The sequence below is a fragment of the Charadrius vociferus genome, unplaced genomic scaffold, assembly GCF_000708025.1.
Source record: "Charadrius vociferus isolate BGI_N301 unplaced genomic scaffold, ASM70802v2 scaffold475, whole genome shotgun sequence".
NCBI classification, from domain to species: domain Eukaryota; kingdom Metazoa; phylum Chordata; class Aves; order Charadriiformes; family Charadriidae; genus Charadrius; species Charadrius vociferus.
In genome coordinates, this window is record NW_009648337.1 from 532962 (window position 1) to 553592 (window position 20631).

At 34.2% G+C, this 20631-nt stretch overlaps 1 protein-coding gene across 1 annotated transcript in view; it reads left to right on the forward strand.

The window, feature by feature from the left end:
* RPGRIP1L (RPGRIP1-like) overlaps positions 1–20631 on the forward strand; it is a 71595-nt gene that overhangs the window by 14527 nt on the left and 36437 nt on the right. Inside the window, exons 6-15 of the mRNA XM_009885058.1 lie at positions 345–450; positions 4204–4350; positions 5501–5574; positions 9600–9739; positions 13602–13708; positions 13938–13988; positions 15247–15426; positions 16082–16199; positions 17150–17602; positions 19161–19302. Coding sequence (XP_009883360.1) covers positions 345–450; positions 4204–4350; positions 5501–5574; positions 9600–9739; positions 13602–13708; positions 13938–13988; positions 15247–15426; positions 16082–16199; positions 17150–17602; positions 19161–19302 — 1518 coding nt within the window. The remainder of the gene's footprint in view (positions 1–344; positions 451–4203; positions 4351–5500; positions 5575–9599; positions 9740–13601; positions 13709–13937; positions 13989–15246; positions 15427–16081; positions 16200–17149; positions 17603–19160; positions 19303–20631) is intronic.

Below are 20631 nucleotides of genomic sequence, written 5' to 3' on the forward strand. Positions count from 1 at the left end.
ACTTTGGAGGGTCGAAAATGAGTGAGTGGAAAACAAATAATCTCTTTAGGTATAGGATTGTTTTCTCTTCCTGTCATATATAGTTTGATATGATAAACAAAGCTGTATATATATCGATTGAAGTTGCTACGTCATCATGCGGTAGAATATTTATTTACCTAAATTCTGTCATGTGGATTATAGAGTAAGAAAATTATTTGGGTATTATGCACTAAATCTTCTCCCAAATGTGTTGTAGAAAGCTGATTTGCAAAGGATTTCAACTTTTCAAGACAAAAATAAGAAGATAATTCATTTTGTATCTTTAAGCTCATGATGTATTTCTTCTTAATACAATTTTGAAGGCTAAACATTCGGGACAATGTGGAAATGATCAAGGTCCGTAAACAGCTGGTTGAGAAAAGCAATGCTCTTTCAGCAATGGAAGGAAAACTTCTCCACCTTCAAGAGGTAATTGCAGTTTGGTCAGTAACATTCCATTACTTTTGTCACATAAGCATGCGTAAATGGAAAATAAATATGCACAGTTCTTGATTCTGAGTCAATGCTGAGGACATGAAAATGAACCACATAATACATTCACCCAAGGTACTCCAAATGTATAAGGTTTTTTTAGTCTTAAAATTATTTCTTTTTTTTCAGAAGGGTCTAGTAGGTCTAAAGATTCTATCTGCAAAGCCATCTCAGGCAGATTGTGGAGAACGACTGAGTTGTCTGGTGATCTAAAGAGATTCCTGATCATTTAAAAAGAGGGCTTTGACTTAAATGTACTGACTTACTAAAGAAGGGGCTCTAGATCCCCCTCATTTTATCAGTCTTTTATAAAGTTGGGGGAGGTTTGGCTGTTTAGAGTTCTGACATTAGGACATAACTTGTGTTCCTGAGTTCATGGAAATTATTCTGGAGGGCTACTGTAAGTAATAAATTTTCTTTATAAAAAGAGCGTTTTTATAAAAATGTCTCGTGAACATGCAGCTGTGTGGTAGATTCTGTATAGGTTTTAGTTATACAGCATTTTTCTGCTTCTTCCCATGTGTATTTGGAGAACCGCATGTGTATACAGGCAGTGGTAGTATGATAAGTGTAGAAACAGGAGAGTTCTGAGTAGGAATTCTACGCACAATAGATCTTTATGAAGTATCCTAGCCTTATGAGGTGGAGGTACTAGATGTCCTTGTAAACTTACTGCCGCCTGCTTCTTGTATTTTGGCATGCTAAATAACTTGTGCCATTAGATTTTTGTTCTGTTCCTTTTTTCCTGTGTTTTTGTGCTTCTAAGCTTTGCTTTGCTTTGCTTCCCACTCCCTGCCCCGCTGTAATACCTGTATCTTCTCTGCCAAAACAGGTCTTGTGTTAGTAGCTCAAATCTAATTTTTCACAGGGTGAACTATGTAGGGTGTAAACTCCAGGGGAGACAGGTTTCACATGGCTTTTTGTGTTCTTAAATAGAAAGCGATAAGTAAACCATTCCATTTTAAAGCATCTGCGACTTTTTGGTAATTTACAGCAAGCGTCAAGTACTTAGGCCTCTATCTTGGCAGCAGCTGAATGGAAACAGATGCCTAGGATTCAAACTCGTATTTGAAGACATTGTTTCTGATATTCACAGTGAAAGCTGCGTTTTTGAAAAGCACGAGTGTGGATCTCATGCTTTTTTTTTTTTTTACAAGATAATGCATACAATGTTTTTCCCATTTCCAGTCATTTGAATGTTTGAAACATGTCTACTAAATATGAATAACTGTAAAATCCAACATTTCTAGTTTAGATGGCACATAAAGTACTTATCAACAGAGCAGTTTTTAATATTTTTAATGTTTATCTTGATGATTTTTTATGACTATTGAGTTCATTATCATTTACTTTCAGCTTCTACCAGTTGAAACCCATACAGTTCCTTCGTGTTCATCTTTGAACTTAAGTCAGCCCAAAATGTGAAACTATGAAACTACAAAACGATAAGAGCCTGTAATCCTGCTCCATCTAATGATATTGAAGTTTGCTAGCAAACGTTTACAGGACAGTTTTGTTGATGAAGAATTTTAATGCAGCCAGTTGAATGAAGGAATTGTGTAATCTTCTTAAAAGAGGATTAGATTAGAAGGACCCTGAAACTGTTTGGATTATGTATTTGTTCCCATTGGTATATTTATTTGCTTCAGTTACAGGCTGAACATTCAGGATTTCATGATGTGTAATGGAAGTATGCTAACCTGTGCAACTACAATTTAAAATACTATAGAGAGTTAATTCTTCTCTTGAAGAGTACAACAATTTCACAACTATAATTCAGAACTGTTTACATTCGCTTGTGCAATATTTCTAGGAGGTATAGATCCATTTTCTTTAAATGAGTTGTTTCTAATTGACAACGATATCAAGGCATGTTTCCCAAAGAAAGAAAATTCCAGACTAGGAATACCAAACTAAAATCATCATCCCAATTGTTGCCATGACCCAAGTCTTGGGATACTCAAGGGAGAGTGGGATAGAAAACAGTTTGAGGCATAATGGAAAAAAAGTGCTGACAGAACACTCAGATATAGAAGAATATCCAGGTAAAGATTGCATTTGGAGGGGGGGGAGGGAAGTAATAATGAGGGTGAAGTCATGGTACCATTAAAGTTAATGAGGAAGGTTAATCCAAAATGGTCAGGAGAATAGCAGAGACACTGAAGGATTAGAATGAAGTTGAAGCAAGCAGATTTTTCAGGAGGATGTTTTTAGTGCTTTTAATGAGATGGTTCAGTAGAATAAATACGGCTGTTGAATTTGTTTTTAACGGTTTTGAAAAGGAAAGAGATAAGGGTGAGATGGTCTAATAAATGCTGCTTTGCCAAGATGGCAGTGGGGGAGTTTCTTCATGTATAGTGGGTTGAAGTGATGCAAGTTATTGAAATGGAAAAGAACTTCAGGAAAAAATTGAAGCTGAGAGATGGAGAAGAAAAGACGAGTTCACTTGGACAGTTGGAAGGGTTAGAAACCGTAAGGATTCTGATTTTGAGGAGAAAGGAAAGAAATTTGGAAACAAATGAAAAGTGTAGAAATTATTTTTAAGGTGTCATTTTTTTGAAGTTATTGAAATACGGTTCACAGATATAGGACAGAGCAAGAGGAGCACTGAAGAAAAGACTTAAAGATGAATGAGTAATATACCTCGTTATCTCTCTGAAATAAGACTGGCTGCTAATATTGTTTATTTTCCATGGCTTTTTTCTTATGGAGAAATGAGAGGCTGAAGATCAGGTTGGCGATTGGGTTTTCTGTGGGTTTTTTGTTTGTTTCTAGGATATTCAGACTGCATGTGAAGCTAAACAATTTGTACAGGGTTCACATTCAGCTTCTCCATTTAACTGCTTTGTAGGAATATTATATGGAATACATGAAGCTAACTTTTTTCTGTCTGCAGTCCTTAAACATTATCTATGCTTATACATGTATTTGACATAAATTTTCATATAATCATTTTATTAAACAGGAAATTGGCTTTTGGGCTGTTTTGTTTCAAGTCAAACTTTGAGTGTGGTTTACATTGAAATTCTTAATGAATGAGGCTTTAATAAAGCATTGTGGAATGTAGGGAGTATAGTATTAACTAATATTCTGGAAATAGAGGTTCTATCAGCGTCATCCATTTAATATTAAAATTGGTTAAATGTGCCTTAATATAATCTATTGAAGTAAATTAAAATGTAAAAGAAATCGTAAGTCCCTTGTTAAATTACTGCTAGCGGGGAAATAGAACTGAGTGCATTAGGATTATAAAACAATTATATATCTACAACTAAGGGTTAACAGAGCTGTGGCAAGTTCTGTGATTGACATAACTGTGGTCAACATTCATTTTTTGCTTGCTACTGCAGTGTTTTTGGTCAGCATGTCTAACCACTGTAACCACAGCAAAATCTTTTAATTGCTGAACAGATGTATTTCTTGGTCGTTTTCATCATGGCTGAACTGAGGGTTTCATGTTCATGAGAGCATCAAGAATGCCACCTTCTCCTGGCCATGCATAATGAAAGTTGCTTTCAGTTAGTTCAAGAGTGCCTCCTGTTGACCACATTGAGAATATCTATTAAATACTGCCATGAGAGACCACTGGTTGAATATGTAGAGTGTTGTAACATTCTACTAAGTGTGATTATTAATTTTTTTAATTATTTATTTATTTTCCTTTTCTGTATTTTTCTTTCTTTTTCATAGAACCAAAAGAACTTGAAGATGAGCCATGATGCTCTAATAGCAAAAGGTGATGAACTGAATCTGCAGCTTAAAGAGGAGCGGTTAAGGTGCCTCCATCTTGAAAAAAAATTGCAATCAGTGACTATTTCAAACCAAAGGACAGATGAGGTGAGATAGTGTTCAAGAAAGCTAGAATCTGCTTTAGGTAGTACACATCGATAAAGGAAAAGTTAATGATGGGGTACCTTTTGATTGCGGAGATGTGAATAGACCTTTAAAACGCATTTAGAAGACTGATCTGGTAGTATATACACTTTTATCCCATTAAAAAGAAAATCCTGTGGCTGCTGCTTGCATTTCGTAGAATCATGAACCATACCTGGTCCTCATGCCACATAATGACTGCATCAGTGTTTGGACAGTATTTGAGCTTAAAGCATAGGATTCCATGTCAATTCTGATACTAAACAAGTAGTTTCTTAACCAGAAAAACAAAAAAACATAATACTTGATTTATTGGTCTTGTATTGCTAGTTTTTTAGTATTATTTCAATCTGATTTGATTACAGTACAGTGAGGTATTACTTCTTACTCAGCAGTTCAAATCAGTCACTTCTATCTCTTTGTCTAGAGGCTCTCGGAGACAAGTATCACTAACAGTCACCCACATATAGGGCTAAAAATCAAGTGTGTTATTCCTTGTTCTATTCAATACATGAGGTGTAAGAGTCTACAGACTTAATTGTTTTTTCTTTCATTTTGTAGCTACTTTAGTTTTACCACCTGGTTTACCTGTTTCGAATGTATTTTAAATGTACCTTTAAACTATTATAACGCATGTAGTGTATATCTTCTGGGTTAAAGCATCTCGTAGCTTTAAAACCATATCCTGCTTTAGTGAATGTTTCGAAAGCAAGGACTTGTTGTTTCTTCTATAAGATCAATAAAAAAATATTTACAGGAGCCATGAACTAGGTAATATAATACTCACCGAAACAGAAATAAAAAAATTTAATGCTATAGATTTTTTTGTTGGGTTTTTTTTTTTGCATAAGGCAGAATGTGATTAGATACTGTTGTTCAACTGCGACATGTTACTCTCAGCTTCATATAAACAACATGAAAAAGACTGTCTCAGCCAAATGTAAGTCCATGTGGTGAAAAAAAGTGTTACTTTGGAACTTCTAAGAGACTGTTGTATAAAAAGAACAAATAAAAACTTGACAATGCCTACAAGTTATTATCTAATTGTCTTTACACATTCATTGTAATTTCCTTTTGTGCTATGCATTGCTTGAAACTTCCTTCTTCATTTTAGTTACAGGAAAGAATAAATGATCTAGAAAAAGAGAAGGAACTCTTGAGGGAAAACTATGATAAACTGTATAACAGGTAAGTTACGATTTCTGTGTATAAAAAACTTGATTCCTGTCCTGTTTAATAGGTCTTCATATACTGTGTGCTTGAACGTGCGTATGCATATTGTGTGTGCACACATGTAAATATATTTGTGCTATAGTTCATCATATCAATAAGCGTTTATGGAAACTTTTATGGTGATCTACCTGTATTTCATCTGTTCTGTTAAAACAGAGCAGCTTCCATACTTGTTCTAATACTCCCGAAATAGTAGATTACTACTTTTTAAAAATCTAATTAAAAACTAAGTAGAAGTCACTTTATTTTGAACATCAATGCAAAAAGTTCTTATTTGAATTTCTAATAATTTTTTTAGGTGTTTTGTTGAAAGAATAATACACCTAGGTAGACATACCTTCCTTTGGGTTTATTTTACTTTATTTTATTTGGGGAAAAGTGGTCTTTGAACTTTTTGTACAAGTTCTTCCCGCACTTACCAGTGGACCTGTATAAAGTCTCATATCTGACAGCTTCTCCAGTGTTTATTTTTGAGGGGTAGTTCGTTTATTTTGGTAATAGCTACCATTTTGCTTGTACTGGTTCTGCTTGAAGTTTTTGTATATGCTCCTGTAAGTTTTTACAAAGGTTCCTATGCATAATAAGTTGTGTAATTGTATCGGCAGTGCTTACAATGAAAATACATTGCCAGATATGATTCTGAAATTCTCTGGTACAGGAAAGAAGTAATTATAGTCAATTAATACAAGCATACTAAAGGAAAAAATGACCTTCAGATGAACTTTTCCTTTACTGTGAAACCATGTGGTCTTTTACACTGAAGAAGGTTCGAAAATCAGAGAAATTTCCTAGAGCTAATAATTGCCTCAGAAAGTAGGTAAAATGCTTGAAGTCTTTTCTCATATCAAAATTGTGTTTCCTCTTAAAGTTTGTTTGGTTTGTCAGTGTGATGTCTGTCAAAAATAATACTAATGAGTAAACACAATGTGAGTGATGTCAAGTGTTATTCATAGTATGCGTACAATATTTATTATACTTTTTGTACTTTCTACAGTGAAATTAAAAATTATAGTAAAAAACGGTGCATACAAATAGCTTAAAACATTTTTTTACATATGAGATGTAACAGTTGTATAATGACAATATTTAGAGTTTTGTATAAGGGTAGTTGATCAGTTGTCTCTAGCTTATTTCATTGTAGATTCCTCCAAAGTCTGATCATGTTACAAATATTTCTGATTTATGATTTTTTTTCTACTCTATGCAGAGGAATAAATCCTACTAACAAACCACCTTACAATCTTGGCTTGAAATTTTCTGTTCTATTTAAATCATAGTGGGATAATTAAAAAAGATGTTTAATAACATAAATTTAAATATGGTTCTCTCATAACCCAGTAATCTAAAATGCGGCTTTACTTTTGCCTAAAATGAACTGTCTTTTCATATACTCCTATTTAAACTTTGATTCATGTTCCATCATTCCATGTTACCATATAAGTAACAAGAAATTAGAAAAAGAAATGGATCATTTCATTATAACTACTGTTTAATGGCCAATTTCTTCTGTTGCCCATTTGAACGATGCAACTTTGCTACAAGTTACCTGTTGCTAGGAGTGGATAGGCCAGTGTCCACAGGTGCCAGATAATTACTAAATATTTCTTTCTTTTTTTTAATGGAGGATGAGAGATGTAAATCCATTCTTTGCTAATGTTATTTTTTTTGAAATTCATTTGAAGTTGATGGGGAATTTTGCCGAAGCCAAGACTGCAGAACTGGATCTGAAAAGTTTACAAAGAACAAGTATGAATTTGTCAGTTGACTTATTATTTAGTCGGTATCCAAGAAAACAATTCGTTTGGATTAAAGGTTTGGAGGAATTGTTTTCATATGACCTTGTAATGCAAATCTAGTAATGCTTAAACTCCCTCCAAAGGAAACGGTGCCAGATGTGGTTGACCATTTATAGTTACCCAGATGGCTCCAACTCCAGTGAAATACAGTAAATGTGAAAGAAGGTCCACATGAATTCAAGTAAAAGTCATGTTGAAATTCAAAGGAAGAAACTGACAGAAGTGGACTCAATTCAAACTGACATAAACATTAGCATTATATAGGCTTGGATAAAACCTGTTTTCTAAATTGTTCTTCATTTAAACATCTACATTTTGAATTACTATCATAGTAACCGTTAATGCTTTTTCTGCCAGCGTAGTCTTTTGAAAAACTGAAATTATGTGTAGCCACACCTTTGCGTGAAGCAATTGTACCTAAAGATAACAAATGCACATATAACTAGATATCATGGTCATTAAAACTTGGGAATGTTTTCAGACCTGTGAAAACTAAGGGTATTTGATGTCTTTTCTTGCTAAGATTTATTCTTTCCTTACGGGAGCCAATCAAACTTTGAAGAGTGGTAAATATAAGCAATTACAGCACCTACTGTGTCTCTTCTGTACCTATGCAGTATTATCGAAATGATTGTGGGTTCTGTGCATTATATTCAGTGCATATTATCTTCAAAATTATAGCAGAGTGAAGTATATATTGCTGTAGGACTTAGCATACATGAACTTAAGCAACGTTTCTATAAAAGACACTCTATCACACCGTAAGCTGGTATATGCCTGGAGAACTGTATAAATAGATGAGATGGGTACAGTATGAGAAAAAGACTGTTTCTATGAAGATCACAAATTGAGAATGTAAACTCTTGCCGTCTACTTTATATACACTTCATGCTATAATTTTTTTCTTTAATCTTAAAGTCATTCTTCAAATATGTTAGACATAAATGCACTTGTATGTACTCAGAACAACTTTATTTAGTCATAGCCATCAAAACAGGCGGTTCTCTTTCAGTCAGCATGTACAGTCTTCGAAGCTATGTGGGCTGTCCCTTCTGCAATATTTCTTCTCCTCTATGTTTTTTTGGTTGAGGTTTTTGTTACCTAGATCTTTGGGATAGCTTGATAAATAGCTAGATATCAGAAGATCTTTTTTTTTATGCATTTATAGATGTAAAATATAATTCTTTTAACTGCTGAGCTTCTCCAAGGTGAAGACTTGAGGAACTGACTCTCTTGTTTAAAAAACCTCCTACAACTACTAATTTTTCACTGAACACAAAAGTGAATAAACTGGTTTATCATTGGTTAAGATAAAAGACATTTTTTCCAGCCAATAAGAATACAAGTATTGAATAATAATAATATGAAGGCTATAATACTCACTGTCTAAATTATATGAAAGCACATTGCATTGCTTTGTCCTTTCACCTACTAGGAATTATACTGTAAATTATTTAATGTACTTAATTGTGTTTCAGTCTGAGTTACACATTTTGTTGTGGTTGTAGCAGTTCTGATTCTGTGTCCATGCAATCCTTTTTGCACATAGATTGGTAGTTTACAAGTAAATACTGTGTTACAGGCAAAATAGTTACTCTAATTTCTTTGCCCACCTCTGTTTTTTATTTCTTAACGTAGGAGAAAGATTACTTTATACGTGCTTCTTAATCAGTATCAGAATTGTTGTTTTACAGTATGAGAAAACTGTTGTCGCTTTGTGGTCAAGATTGCTTTGAATGGGCAACTGACTTCAGGCTCTGCGTGTTTCACAGATTTAAAAGAAATCAGGCGGGTGATCCCAGCTCTCTACATTGAGAGGTTTTATATGCGGAAAGAATGGTTTTGTCAGTTGTCAGTTGCTGAGGTTTGGAGTTGTGGATTACTCTGGGATATGCATCTGAATTCCTTTTCTAGTCCCACAAATGTTGCATGCTGCCAACTTTTCTGACTTTGGAGCTCTAAATTAAGGCCAGTTCCTTTGCTCATCCCACAAACTCTTTCATGTTTTTTAACCGCAGCCTGAGACAGGCGCCTTGGTTTCAACAGCAGCAGACCAGCATATGTTTACTTAATTCCTAAGACATGATGACAGTGGTCTCTGTGCCACTAAAAGCTTTTTTCTTTATTATTTTCTGTTGAAGCTGATTTCTAAAAGTTTTTCACATGCCACATGTTTTATTGCAGTGTCTTCAGTATGACCCATGAACAGCAATGGATATTAAAGGAACAGCAACTGAAACAGCAAATTGCTGAACTAGAGACTGCTATCAAATCTGATTTAGCAGACAAAAATGAAATCCTTGACAAGATCAAAGTAGAAAGAGGTATATTTCTGAAATAACTATCATTTTCTCATGATGTGAGGTTCTCCTGTGTTGGAGTTTGGGTATATTGCCCGGAAAAATGTAGTTTCTCTTGTTGGTGATTTCAGAGCTGCCTTTCAAATGTACGTTTCAACAATACGCTTAATTTATGACTAGCTATTAAGTACAAAAATTGACCCAATAGAGGTTATGTGCTGAATGAAGATCCTATAACTCCAGGTACATTCATTCTTCATCTGTTAGCTTAATATTGATGCTTTATTGTATATTTCTCTTCTACATTGAAAATTCTTATGGAAAAGAGGACTATCTAACAGTCTCTCTCAAATTATAAACCACTATTCTAATTTTATTTACTGTACGAAGTTACGTGAAGCCTATGTAGGCCCTTGAAGATAGTTAACTCTCTTTGTTTTGTGAATTCAGAATTTTTTCAATATTTTCAGTATACACTAATTTTTATTTAGTTACGTACATTTACAATAATACAGTTTTCTTCCAATCTACTGAACAGATTCTTTCATATGTGCTTTTCCCATGCTGTAGGACAACTTCTCAGAGAATCTTTAAGACCTTGCAGTCTTCTTTTTTTTTAATCTCAATATTGTGATATAATGTGACAAAGAGTTTACAAAGCAAGAGCACTGGCAGGAAGTAAACTAAATGTTTTTAGTGTTGATTCTTCAAATCTGTATTTTTAAAAGGTGTATTTCCGTGAACAAACTAATGGAATGAAGTGGGCCAACTTGTGAATAATTCTTCTTATGACTGTGGCTCGATTTCAGCGTGTGCTTACCGTTAAGATTCTGAGTAGCTCTACTTACTTCAAATACCAGATTAAATATTTAAACATTTTATTTGACCATATTAAGTGTTTGCATAACTAGCCTTAAGTGATACTAAAATATATAAGATTCCTTAAGTAATATGAAGTTATGACATATTGACAGTTAGAGACAGTTAATGACAATTTGATTACGCAATGCAAAATTTGAAGTGATATTAAGTGCATGAAAATGGTATAGGCCGTTTGGTTAAGCTGAGTGTGGAAAATCAGGCAACACCTTCCGTTGTCTATCCTTCCTGTGGGCATTATATTTAAGTGGCAAGTCTTTACTACCCCTTCCCCAGATTGGCACTTAATAGCTTGGGTATACTCTTAAACTGGATCACCAGGTTACCACACTTTCAATTTGTATTGAATTGAACTTGCTGCAGCTTGAGTAGATGTTGTAATATCCTTCAAGGCCTATCTATGTATGTAGGATTTGATTACAGCTTCTTGTCTTTGGCAGAACTTAGGCAGTGTAAGTTTCTTCAGTCGCATACTTCAGAGTATCTGCCTTTGCTTCACATCCCTTTTTCAAGCTCAGCAGGACAACTGAAGTAATGTTTGTCTTAACCTACTGCCTGGAACTAGAGTAGAAATAGTGTCTTCTCTATCCTTTGTAGTTTGGCATATAAATCTTTTTTTCAAAACTTCTTTGCCAGGGCTAAGATAGATGTTAAAATAAATGAAGTCTTGAACATTCTTAATGCTACATTAGGCTAATATCTTGCCTTTTTCCTTCTTCTTCAGTAGTTCTCTTTTAGAGTGATCATGTAATTTGGATCTATTTTTTTTAGTATTATTTTTCTGCCCATAACTTCATAATGTGTTTTGTAATACTTAGAAGAAATACATTTAGGTAACAAACAGTAATTTATTTCACCCCATGGGCTGACAAAGAGGGGAGTCCTGTGCCTCTAAGTTGAATCTAGGCGAATTTTGGGTTAAATTAGGGGATGCAAGCTGAGCAGCAGCCAGCGTGTAGCATCAACCCTCATCCAAGTGTGCTCTGATCAGTGTTGATAGTATTATAAGTGGAAACAACCAATAGAGAGTTTGAGTGGCTCCTGATGAAAAACGGTGTAGTTACATGGGAAAACTGAACGGCAGGACCTTCTTGTCACTTCTGCTCCCTAAAGGCTATTGCAAAAGTATTCCCTTTCCTCCTGCATCTTTCTGTGCATGTCTTGCAGTTTTAGCTTTGGTTGGGGTCATGGAAACAGCCTTTTGAGACACTGGTGAGGCAACATGGACAGTGCGACGGTAGACCGAGCTGTGCTATTGACAAACTGGTCCATTTTGGTTCAACAAGCTGTTGAAATTGCCTCAATTGAACAATAGCTGGTTTCCTTTCTACATAGCATTTACAGTTTTGGAGTTAACTTTTTTAAGCAGCAAGTGTGAATGAATATTAAAAATGTCTACAAAAACTTCATTGGGGTTCATGTTAGAAGAAGAGTGGACTGCGCTTGCTGCTTTTACCAGAAAATTCACATGCCAATGAGATAGGAGTACTTGAGGAGGGATATCTTGTCTCCTTATCCCTGGAAAAAGTGCCAGTTCAGATCTTAGCTTATATCGTAGGGAAAAGAAACATCAGCGTGAGGGGCCCTTTTTCTCTGTGGAAACCTCCCAACAGATATAGGTCTTTCAGGTATATTATTTGGGAGAGTCCAGAAGACTCAATTGCTGCTAAGTGTTTCACCATGTTTTATGAAGGCCTGCCTTCTCTGCCCATTCACAAGGCTTATTTTAATTGTTTTCTTATTTGCTTTCTCATTTTTAGCCTTTAGTGTTTCTAATTATATTTTCTTCTCAATTGCACAAACGCATTACATATTCCTCTTAACTGAAGAGAATTAAAACCTTACTGGTGATTATGTTTTTGAATTGAAAGTGACTCTTGTGGAGTCCCAACACATGTATGAGTCAGGCTACTGTGTATAGGAGCAGTGGCATTGGGTGTTTAATTTTTAGTGAAGATGTCATTTGATATATAAACTCTGCAAAATTGAACCGTTTCAAAACCCTTTAGCCTACTGTCTCAGCCACTTTTTTCCTGCTGCAAGCCTCTCCACTGAAAAGCTATTCTGTAAAAATAGCTAAGCTGTGCATCGTGCCCTGAGGGTCAACAGAAAAGATTCCAGCATTAAAAAGATATTGTTAACTGTTTTGTTGGAAGCAGTCAAATATATTCTCAACTAAGTATGTAATGTTTTACCAATCAGCTCCCACGAGTGGAGATGGGAATCACAAAGGCTAATACTCGCACATTAGGTTGACAGTTAACATATCGTTCTGACCTAAAATATGAATTCATAGTAGTTAAGTACATGGTATGAGACTATAACTTTGGGACTTTCAAAAAACACAGGAAAAACTGGCAGGAGATGAGATGTTTATCAAGAGAGTAAGGAGTTTGGCCAAGGGGGAAGAGTGAGAGAGTACTCTTGTTCCTTGGAAACCTCAATGATTTTGAGAGGCTTGCTTTTAAAACTTTTCCATGCAAAAGAAGGTGTGTTGTTATAACTAAATTATTTCACCTAATCCTTAGGTTTTTTCTCTCATCTTATTGAGAAATCATTTGGATGTAGCTATGCATTAGTGGGTATTTGTGTAAAATCTGTGTAAACTTCTACTGATAAGTTTGTGTTTAGTCATTCAGAGTGACAAAGAGTTTTATATCCTTTCTACTCCCCTCTTCCCTCCTGCCCCCCAAAACAGAAAGTTCACTTAGTTGGGCATATCTTTCTATTTAGAAATACACAAAGCATAGGTTTTTTGACACTGTATGATACCTTTTAATGAAAGCAAGAATGTTTTGCTTTTTTAATCCATACACTTATACGAGATCAGAGAGGAGTAATTTTCTATCCCTCTCTTTGATTTGTTAATACCAAAGGTTTACCTATAAATTAGTTTCTACGTTTTAAAACGAAATTCTCATGCGTAAGTTAATATGCAAAAGCAAGTTTATAATTTTTATAATTATGTTGCATTAAGTAGAATATTTTGTTCTTTTTCTATGTTAAGACCAAAAGGAAAAGCTGATGCAAGAGAACAAAGACCTGCAGTTATGCTGCCTGGAACATAAGCAACAACTAGATGAACTGAAAAATCGCATGAAGTTTCTGACCAAGGTGAACTCTATTTCCATTTAGAATATAAGCAAAAAACCCCATTCTATGTTTTATGCATAGTGCAAATACCTCTTGAAAGTAAAAGAATACAGAAATATAACTGTTTATTTATTCATGATATCAAGCAAAATGTCATGTCTAGTGAGAATGCATCTTGTTATTCTGAATGTATTTCTTCGATATTCATTCACATCTGATAACACCTTTTCATTAAGTATTTCTGTTTCAGGAAAGTGATATTGATGTGGCAGAACTCAATGAAGCCCTCTTGCTTATAAAGGTAACTTACAAAGAATGATCCATATGGGAGCTTGGAACTAGATGATCTTTAAGGTCCCTTCTAACCCAAAACATTCTATGATGCTATATATTTGGAATTTATTCTTTTTTTTTTCTTGTTTTTAAACACTCGGTTGATCGTTACATGTTTTATACGCAATGCCAGGGGTCTTTTAAAGGGCTGATTTTTTTTGTGCATCTTTTAGTAGTTAATGCTTCAAGCTCGTACATGGGCTTTTGTCATTTTTTAGTTACAGTGAAGTAGAAGGGAAGATGAAAAAATTGCTAGGATGAAGACTCGGGTTATATAGATAATTCATGGTAACATCAAAAGTGAATTAAGCCGGATTCACAAGCATTTTTTAGAAAAACTTATTTTTTTTGTCAGCTAAATGACTTATCATGCCATCTTGTTCTTTTTATAATATTTATTAAAAATCATTTTTGTTTATTCTGTAATTTGTGGGAGTATACTATAAGTATGGAAGTTCTAAAATGAGATACAGTGATGTGTAGCACTTTCTCTTTGTTTATTAAAACAGAAAACCAAAAATACCCAGACAATGTTCTCTTTTTTTTTTTTTTTTTTTTTTCCTCTTGCGGATAAGTTGTAATTTTATTGTTTACAGTGAAATTGAAAACGAAGTGGGGATGGGGGGAAGAAACCAGTGAAAAATTAAGTTTGCTTTATGTTTCCACTGTTCAGTGACTTACATTTCATTTTCTTGAGGAAGTGTTTACTGTCAATAGAATCTTTTTCAATAGAAGCTTTTTCTGCTACTGAAATGCAAATGATAATTCTATAATGATAATGAAAAAAAGAAAGCAAAAAACCCGAACAAACAAAACCCTAGATGAAAATTAAACCCCCAGTATTTATAACAGAAGCAATATAGACTTGAGAATAATAATTAAGGGTTTGTGCATTCACTGCAGAAGGGATATTATTTATATAAAAGGCAAATATGTTAAGGGTTTTATGTTTTCATTGGATAGACAGGAGTGATTGCTTCTGAATATCTCATACATTTTAATTGGTTCCTGATAATTACAAGATAACATTACTGAATACAATCCCACACTTAGTGGTCTACCTCATTCCTACTTTTTGTGTTACCCCATGCTTAAAATTTACAAAGTTATCCTTACTGTCTTATTGTTGATCCAAAATTATATCCCAGCGTTACATTTAACCAGGTGCAAATGAATCCAAATATTTTGTAGAAGTTTGTTCTAGTAATTTTTCAAATTTGCTCCAGGTTCGAAAGCAGCAGAAGAATGGGGACCTTATGTTTTTGGAAAAAGTAGATGATGATATCCATAAAGATATAGAACACTCCATGCGGGAGCTGCAATTAACACATGCGGAGACAGTGCAAGAACTTGAAAAGACAAGGAATATGTTAATTGTGCAGCACAAAATTAACAAAGATTACCAGGTACTAAACTCTACTCACAGTGGAAAATAACCTGATAATGATATTTTAGCATCGGTAGCACTGAAACTTGTAAGAATTAAGACATGCAAATTCAGTAACAAAGCCAGTCTGTTTATAGGTAACCTAACATGAGATTTACTTTTGAAAATATTGTTTAAAAAGCATGGGATCCAAATGACTATAACTTCAGTCTTTTAACTCGCCTTGATCAGAGCCCTCAAACTATGCCTTCTTGGGATTATCTCTGAGCTCTTATCAGGTCCTCACAGGAAAAATAGTAAGTATACTTATCAAATAAGCTTCCTTTTCCGCAACGCTCTGCTTTTGCTCTCTTGTGCTGGATTATTGCAGGTCATGTTTTGATTTTTCATTCAATTAATCTAAGTTTAAAATAACAAAACCATTAAAGAAACTATTAGGAACATTGTCCTGAAAGAGTAGCTAGTCTGTTTTTCTTAATAATGTTTTTTAGATTTTGCTGAAATTCGAACTGATTGCTGTATTACTGACTTAAAAATTGCTGCTATTTTTGTGTACTCTAAATATTCTTTCCTGAAATCAAACTGTATTTTAATTTGTAGCCAAAAGCATGTGCAGCATCAGCGCAGACAAGTCTCAAAACTCCTTTTTACATGTGGGGTTTTTTTTTTTTCAGACTGAAGTAGAAGCAGTGACACAAAAGATGGAAAGTCTACAGAAAGACTATGAGTTAAAACTGGAGCAGTATGTCCATCTTCTTGATATTAGAGCTGCACGCATCAGAAAACTAGAAGGTATCTTTAAAGTATATTCTTCTCTAATTATTTCTAATGTTTTGTCTCTTGCAAATTATTGTTCTTCAGTTGAAACACTTTTTCATTCCTAAAACTAGTAGAAAAGTCAGTTCTTTCATGGAAAATTATCTGTGTGCTGTTTCATTGACTTAAATGGGAAAGTCATTAATTAAACAAAATTCAACAAAGCCATTTATGCTGCAGCTATTGCTGAATATTACTACCAAACTTAGATTTATTTTTTTTAAAAAGAAATTGTACATTTATGGTCAACCTTTTATTTTGCTGTCCTATCATTACAAAATCATTTTATCTGTTGCTAAAAATCCCAAAGTCATGGTGTAAAACACCTATGGAATATTTCAATATGATGAAATTAAAATGTTGTCTTAATGGCTTCGGTGTGTAAAAGGTGCATAGGAAGCCTGAAATAGGATACTTTATGAACCCCAGTGTCATAACAATTTTCATATTTTGTGTCCAAGTTGCATCCCCTGTACTAAGGACTGTGTCATGGTTTATGTCCTAATTCTGTAAGCGTGTATTTTAATTTGTTCACCGTTTACCACCTGTGAGGCCAGGCAACAGGTAAAGGTCTTTGCTGATAGTTCCTGTTCACTCAAGGTACTACACAGGTTGAAAGTCAGATGTATTCTTTCTTTCCCTGGCAAATTTAGTTCAAGTCTACAAAAATATGTATCTTAAGTCTATTTTCATGTATATTGAAGCAGCTCCATTGTGGAGGTATTCTTGATTGTTGTCAGTGTGCTAAATCAGCAGTAGATGTATGATTTTCGATGTGTGATTTCTTTTTTGGTCATACCTTTAAGAAAGTAATGTTGTTGATATAATTTAATTATGCCTTTTTCCTCTCTACTCAGTCACTAATTATACCGGATTTTTGAACAAGAAGATCATATTGTAGCTCTATTCTGTTTTATGTGTTGCAGCCCAACTACGAGATATTGCCTATGGTACAAAACCACATAAATCCAGACCAGAAATATTACCAGGTGATCCAGTGGATGAATTCGATGAAACTTTACATTTAAAAAGAGGAGAGAACCTTTTTGAAATTCATATTGGCAAACTGATCTTCTCTTCTGGTGCTATGCACGCTTTCGGTGACCATGAACCTGCAACTTTTTGTACTTATGCGTTCTATGACTTCGAACTTCAGATAACCCCAGTAGTTTATGGGCGTACCCCTTCATACGACTTCACTTCTCAGTATCTTGTGCAGGCTGATGACTGCTTCTTGCACTACATACAGCAAAACAGTATCAATCTTGAGGTTCATCATGCATATGGCACAGATTATGAAACAGTTGCTTCGTGTCAACTGAAGTTCCATGAAATCCTGGAAAACAATGGGAAGATCTACAGCACAGCAAATTTAGTTGGTAATTAACACATCAAAAAGTATTCTATTTGATGCGGTATTTTAAGTCACAAGTAATGTGTAGTTGGCCAAAAATAAATTCATGCATTACTACTACAAAAGAAAAAAAAAAAGCTTTAGACAACGTGGTATTTCCTCTTGGATGTGCAGTGTGTTCTGATGATTCTACTGACAGTTGTGGGAAAGCTCTGACAGGTGCAATGGTGGCCATAATGGCTGAGGACAAAGATGGTGTTAGTATAGTGATCCTGAAGTACGTGACAACATTAGAAGTACGTGACGTGCTGAAAATGGCATTAGAAAATCTTGTCTGAAAATAGCAAGTGATTCTTTCTCTTGTATACAAGGTTACTTGCAAAGTGTTACTACTGCTCATGTAAAGAATTTTAATAAAGGATAGCATCACCTAACTCAACAGAATTAACCAACATGGAGAATGTAGTTAGTAGAGCATGATTGCATTGTAGTACTAGTCATATGGTAGAATTTCTCAATGAATACTCTAGAAAAGATATTTTAAAATAAGACTGATATTATTTTTCTTTTTTTTTTATTATATACTGTTAGTTGTGTTTTAGTTGTTTAATGCAAGTTTTTCACCTCTGAGACTGTTACTGATACAAGGGGGCCCTCCTTCAACTGTGAAGCATACAGTAATTTCAGTGGTCTTGTAATATATTTAAATGAAATTAAATTATTCTACTTTTGCATATGCAATTTCTCTGTTTGGCACAATATACGTTAAAAACAAAAACATTTCAGCATTAGAAGACTGTCAAACGTCACTGCTTTATATCTGGCCCAGGTGTCATAAATATATCCCCTCATTCCTTACCGACAAATAAAGGAAGGAAATGGTTGCAGTGGTTGTAATTTAAACTGGTAAGTCAGAGGTCTTCATATAATTGTCATAAGGCATCAAAAAGGTGCGAATGATGGTGATTACAGTTAACAATATTGCAGAGAACAGCATAATCTATGGGGGAGTTGGTTTAGCTTTTGTGCATTTTTTTTCCTTTTCATTTAACTTTTTGTTTTAAAACGATCTTAAGATAGACTGGACAAGCCTTTTTTAAGAAGTACTTTTTCTTTTAGAAGTATTTTGACAGATCAGTATGTTCAGAGACCTCAAACTGCCCGCTTTTGTCAAAAATGTGGTTTAATAAGCCATTATAAAGTGCCATTTTTGCCAGTGACTTAAATTCCATACCACTTTATGGGACATTTCCAACTGTTGACATACAAAATTGTCCTAAGATTTATTTGCCTTAAAGAGATTAAAATAATGACCTTAACTTGGCTATATAGCTTGGACAGTAAATATTGCAGATTGCAATATGAAAAAATGGTCGTGTTTTGGTTTTGGGTCATACATGTAGAGCCAGAGGAGGAGTTATTTCTGTTTCCAATAGAACTGCACATGTCATGTCACAAACATTGTCATAATGCCTACTCACAAGATAACGAGTCTTTAATTTGTGACATTTCCAGGCTTTTGACTTCAGTACTTTAATGTTGAAAAGAAAATTAATGCAATCCCATATGTACTTATTCCTTAGGAATCAAAGAAAACATTCAAAATTATGGTACCATAGAATACTGGATCGGGTTACGAGTTCCCATGGATCAAGCTATTAATCTCTACAAAGAGAGGTCAAAGGCTCTGGGGTATATAACATCCAACTTCAGGGGGCGTGAACAACCATCCCAGGTATGTTTGGGTTTGTACTTCATGGTTTTGATAGAATAACCTGTTCAAAATTAACTTTTTCAGTTCAAATAGTTTACTTCAAGTCTTGTATGTTCAAGGTTAACAAAGTTAAATGTTCTTGAACTGGAAACTATCTTTAGCAGTTGAATGACACGGGTTTTGTATAAAAAGATAAAGAACCAGTTGAATTATAGCTTTCCTGAAGACGCAAAGTCTGAAATTGTCACTAGAATATTTGGAATTATTATATTTAATTTTCTTAACCTGTAAATGCCAGATTTTGTTAACATTTTGTTCCAGTATAGTATTCGTGAATTTTAAACCAACCGGGTGTCAGATCACTATAACAGGTGAAGCAGTTCTGAAAGGTCTCAAAGATCTTAATGTTTGAGTATTATGAAGTTGAAATGATTTCAAGTTTGTTGGTTTTTTTCCTTTTTTTAAACTGGATAATGAAGATAATTTTGATAATATAATGCACTGTATGATCATGTTTAAATAAGGGTAACAGAACAAGGAGCTTTCAGACATCTTGAACAATTTTTTGAGAACTAAAAACAATCAGGTTGAAATGTATAAATTAAAGCACTTAAGAGTTTCTAATGGGCATTTTTTTAGCTATAGGTGTTTGAATTACTGTAAGTTTGGATTAACTTTAATGTTTTATATTATTCCTTAATGTAAATTTATATTATACTAGAATCTCAATGGATTCCATGATGTAATCTGAGAAGTATGTTCAGTGTATGAATTCTATTGAAGGTCAGCGTAGGCATTTTTCAGAATAACTTTGTTTTTGATAACATTGTAACATTTGTTTTAAATCTGATTTTTAAAAGAATCAAAGGTATTTTCAACTGACTCACAAACTCTGGCAGTTGCTACATCCCAAAATCTGTTATTTAGTTTTCTCCATTTCTGATTATGTTATTTCTAGCTGTGTTACCAATACAAGCACAGTTGAAAGGTAAGGCCTGTGGGACAGAGCATTTTGTTGTAATTATTGTAAAATTGCAAATTGAAACATGGCAACTGAAATACGCTGATTATACAGGAGGAAATAAAATAGGAAAAATGGCAGAAATGAAGAACAGCTTCTACAGAGCTATTTGAAACACTGCAGTTTCCTGAAATGTTTCATGGCAGAATCTAGAAGTCGTATAGCTACAGCAGATGGTTACATTTTGTTAAGGGTTCTGTCAATCTGCAGCTGCAAAAGTAGCTTCAGTTGTGCATTCCAAAACTCAAGCTTTCACTAGTTAAACATACATATAAAATTTTCTGTCCTGTGTAGCAGGCACAAATCATGGCAACATGAA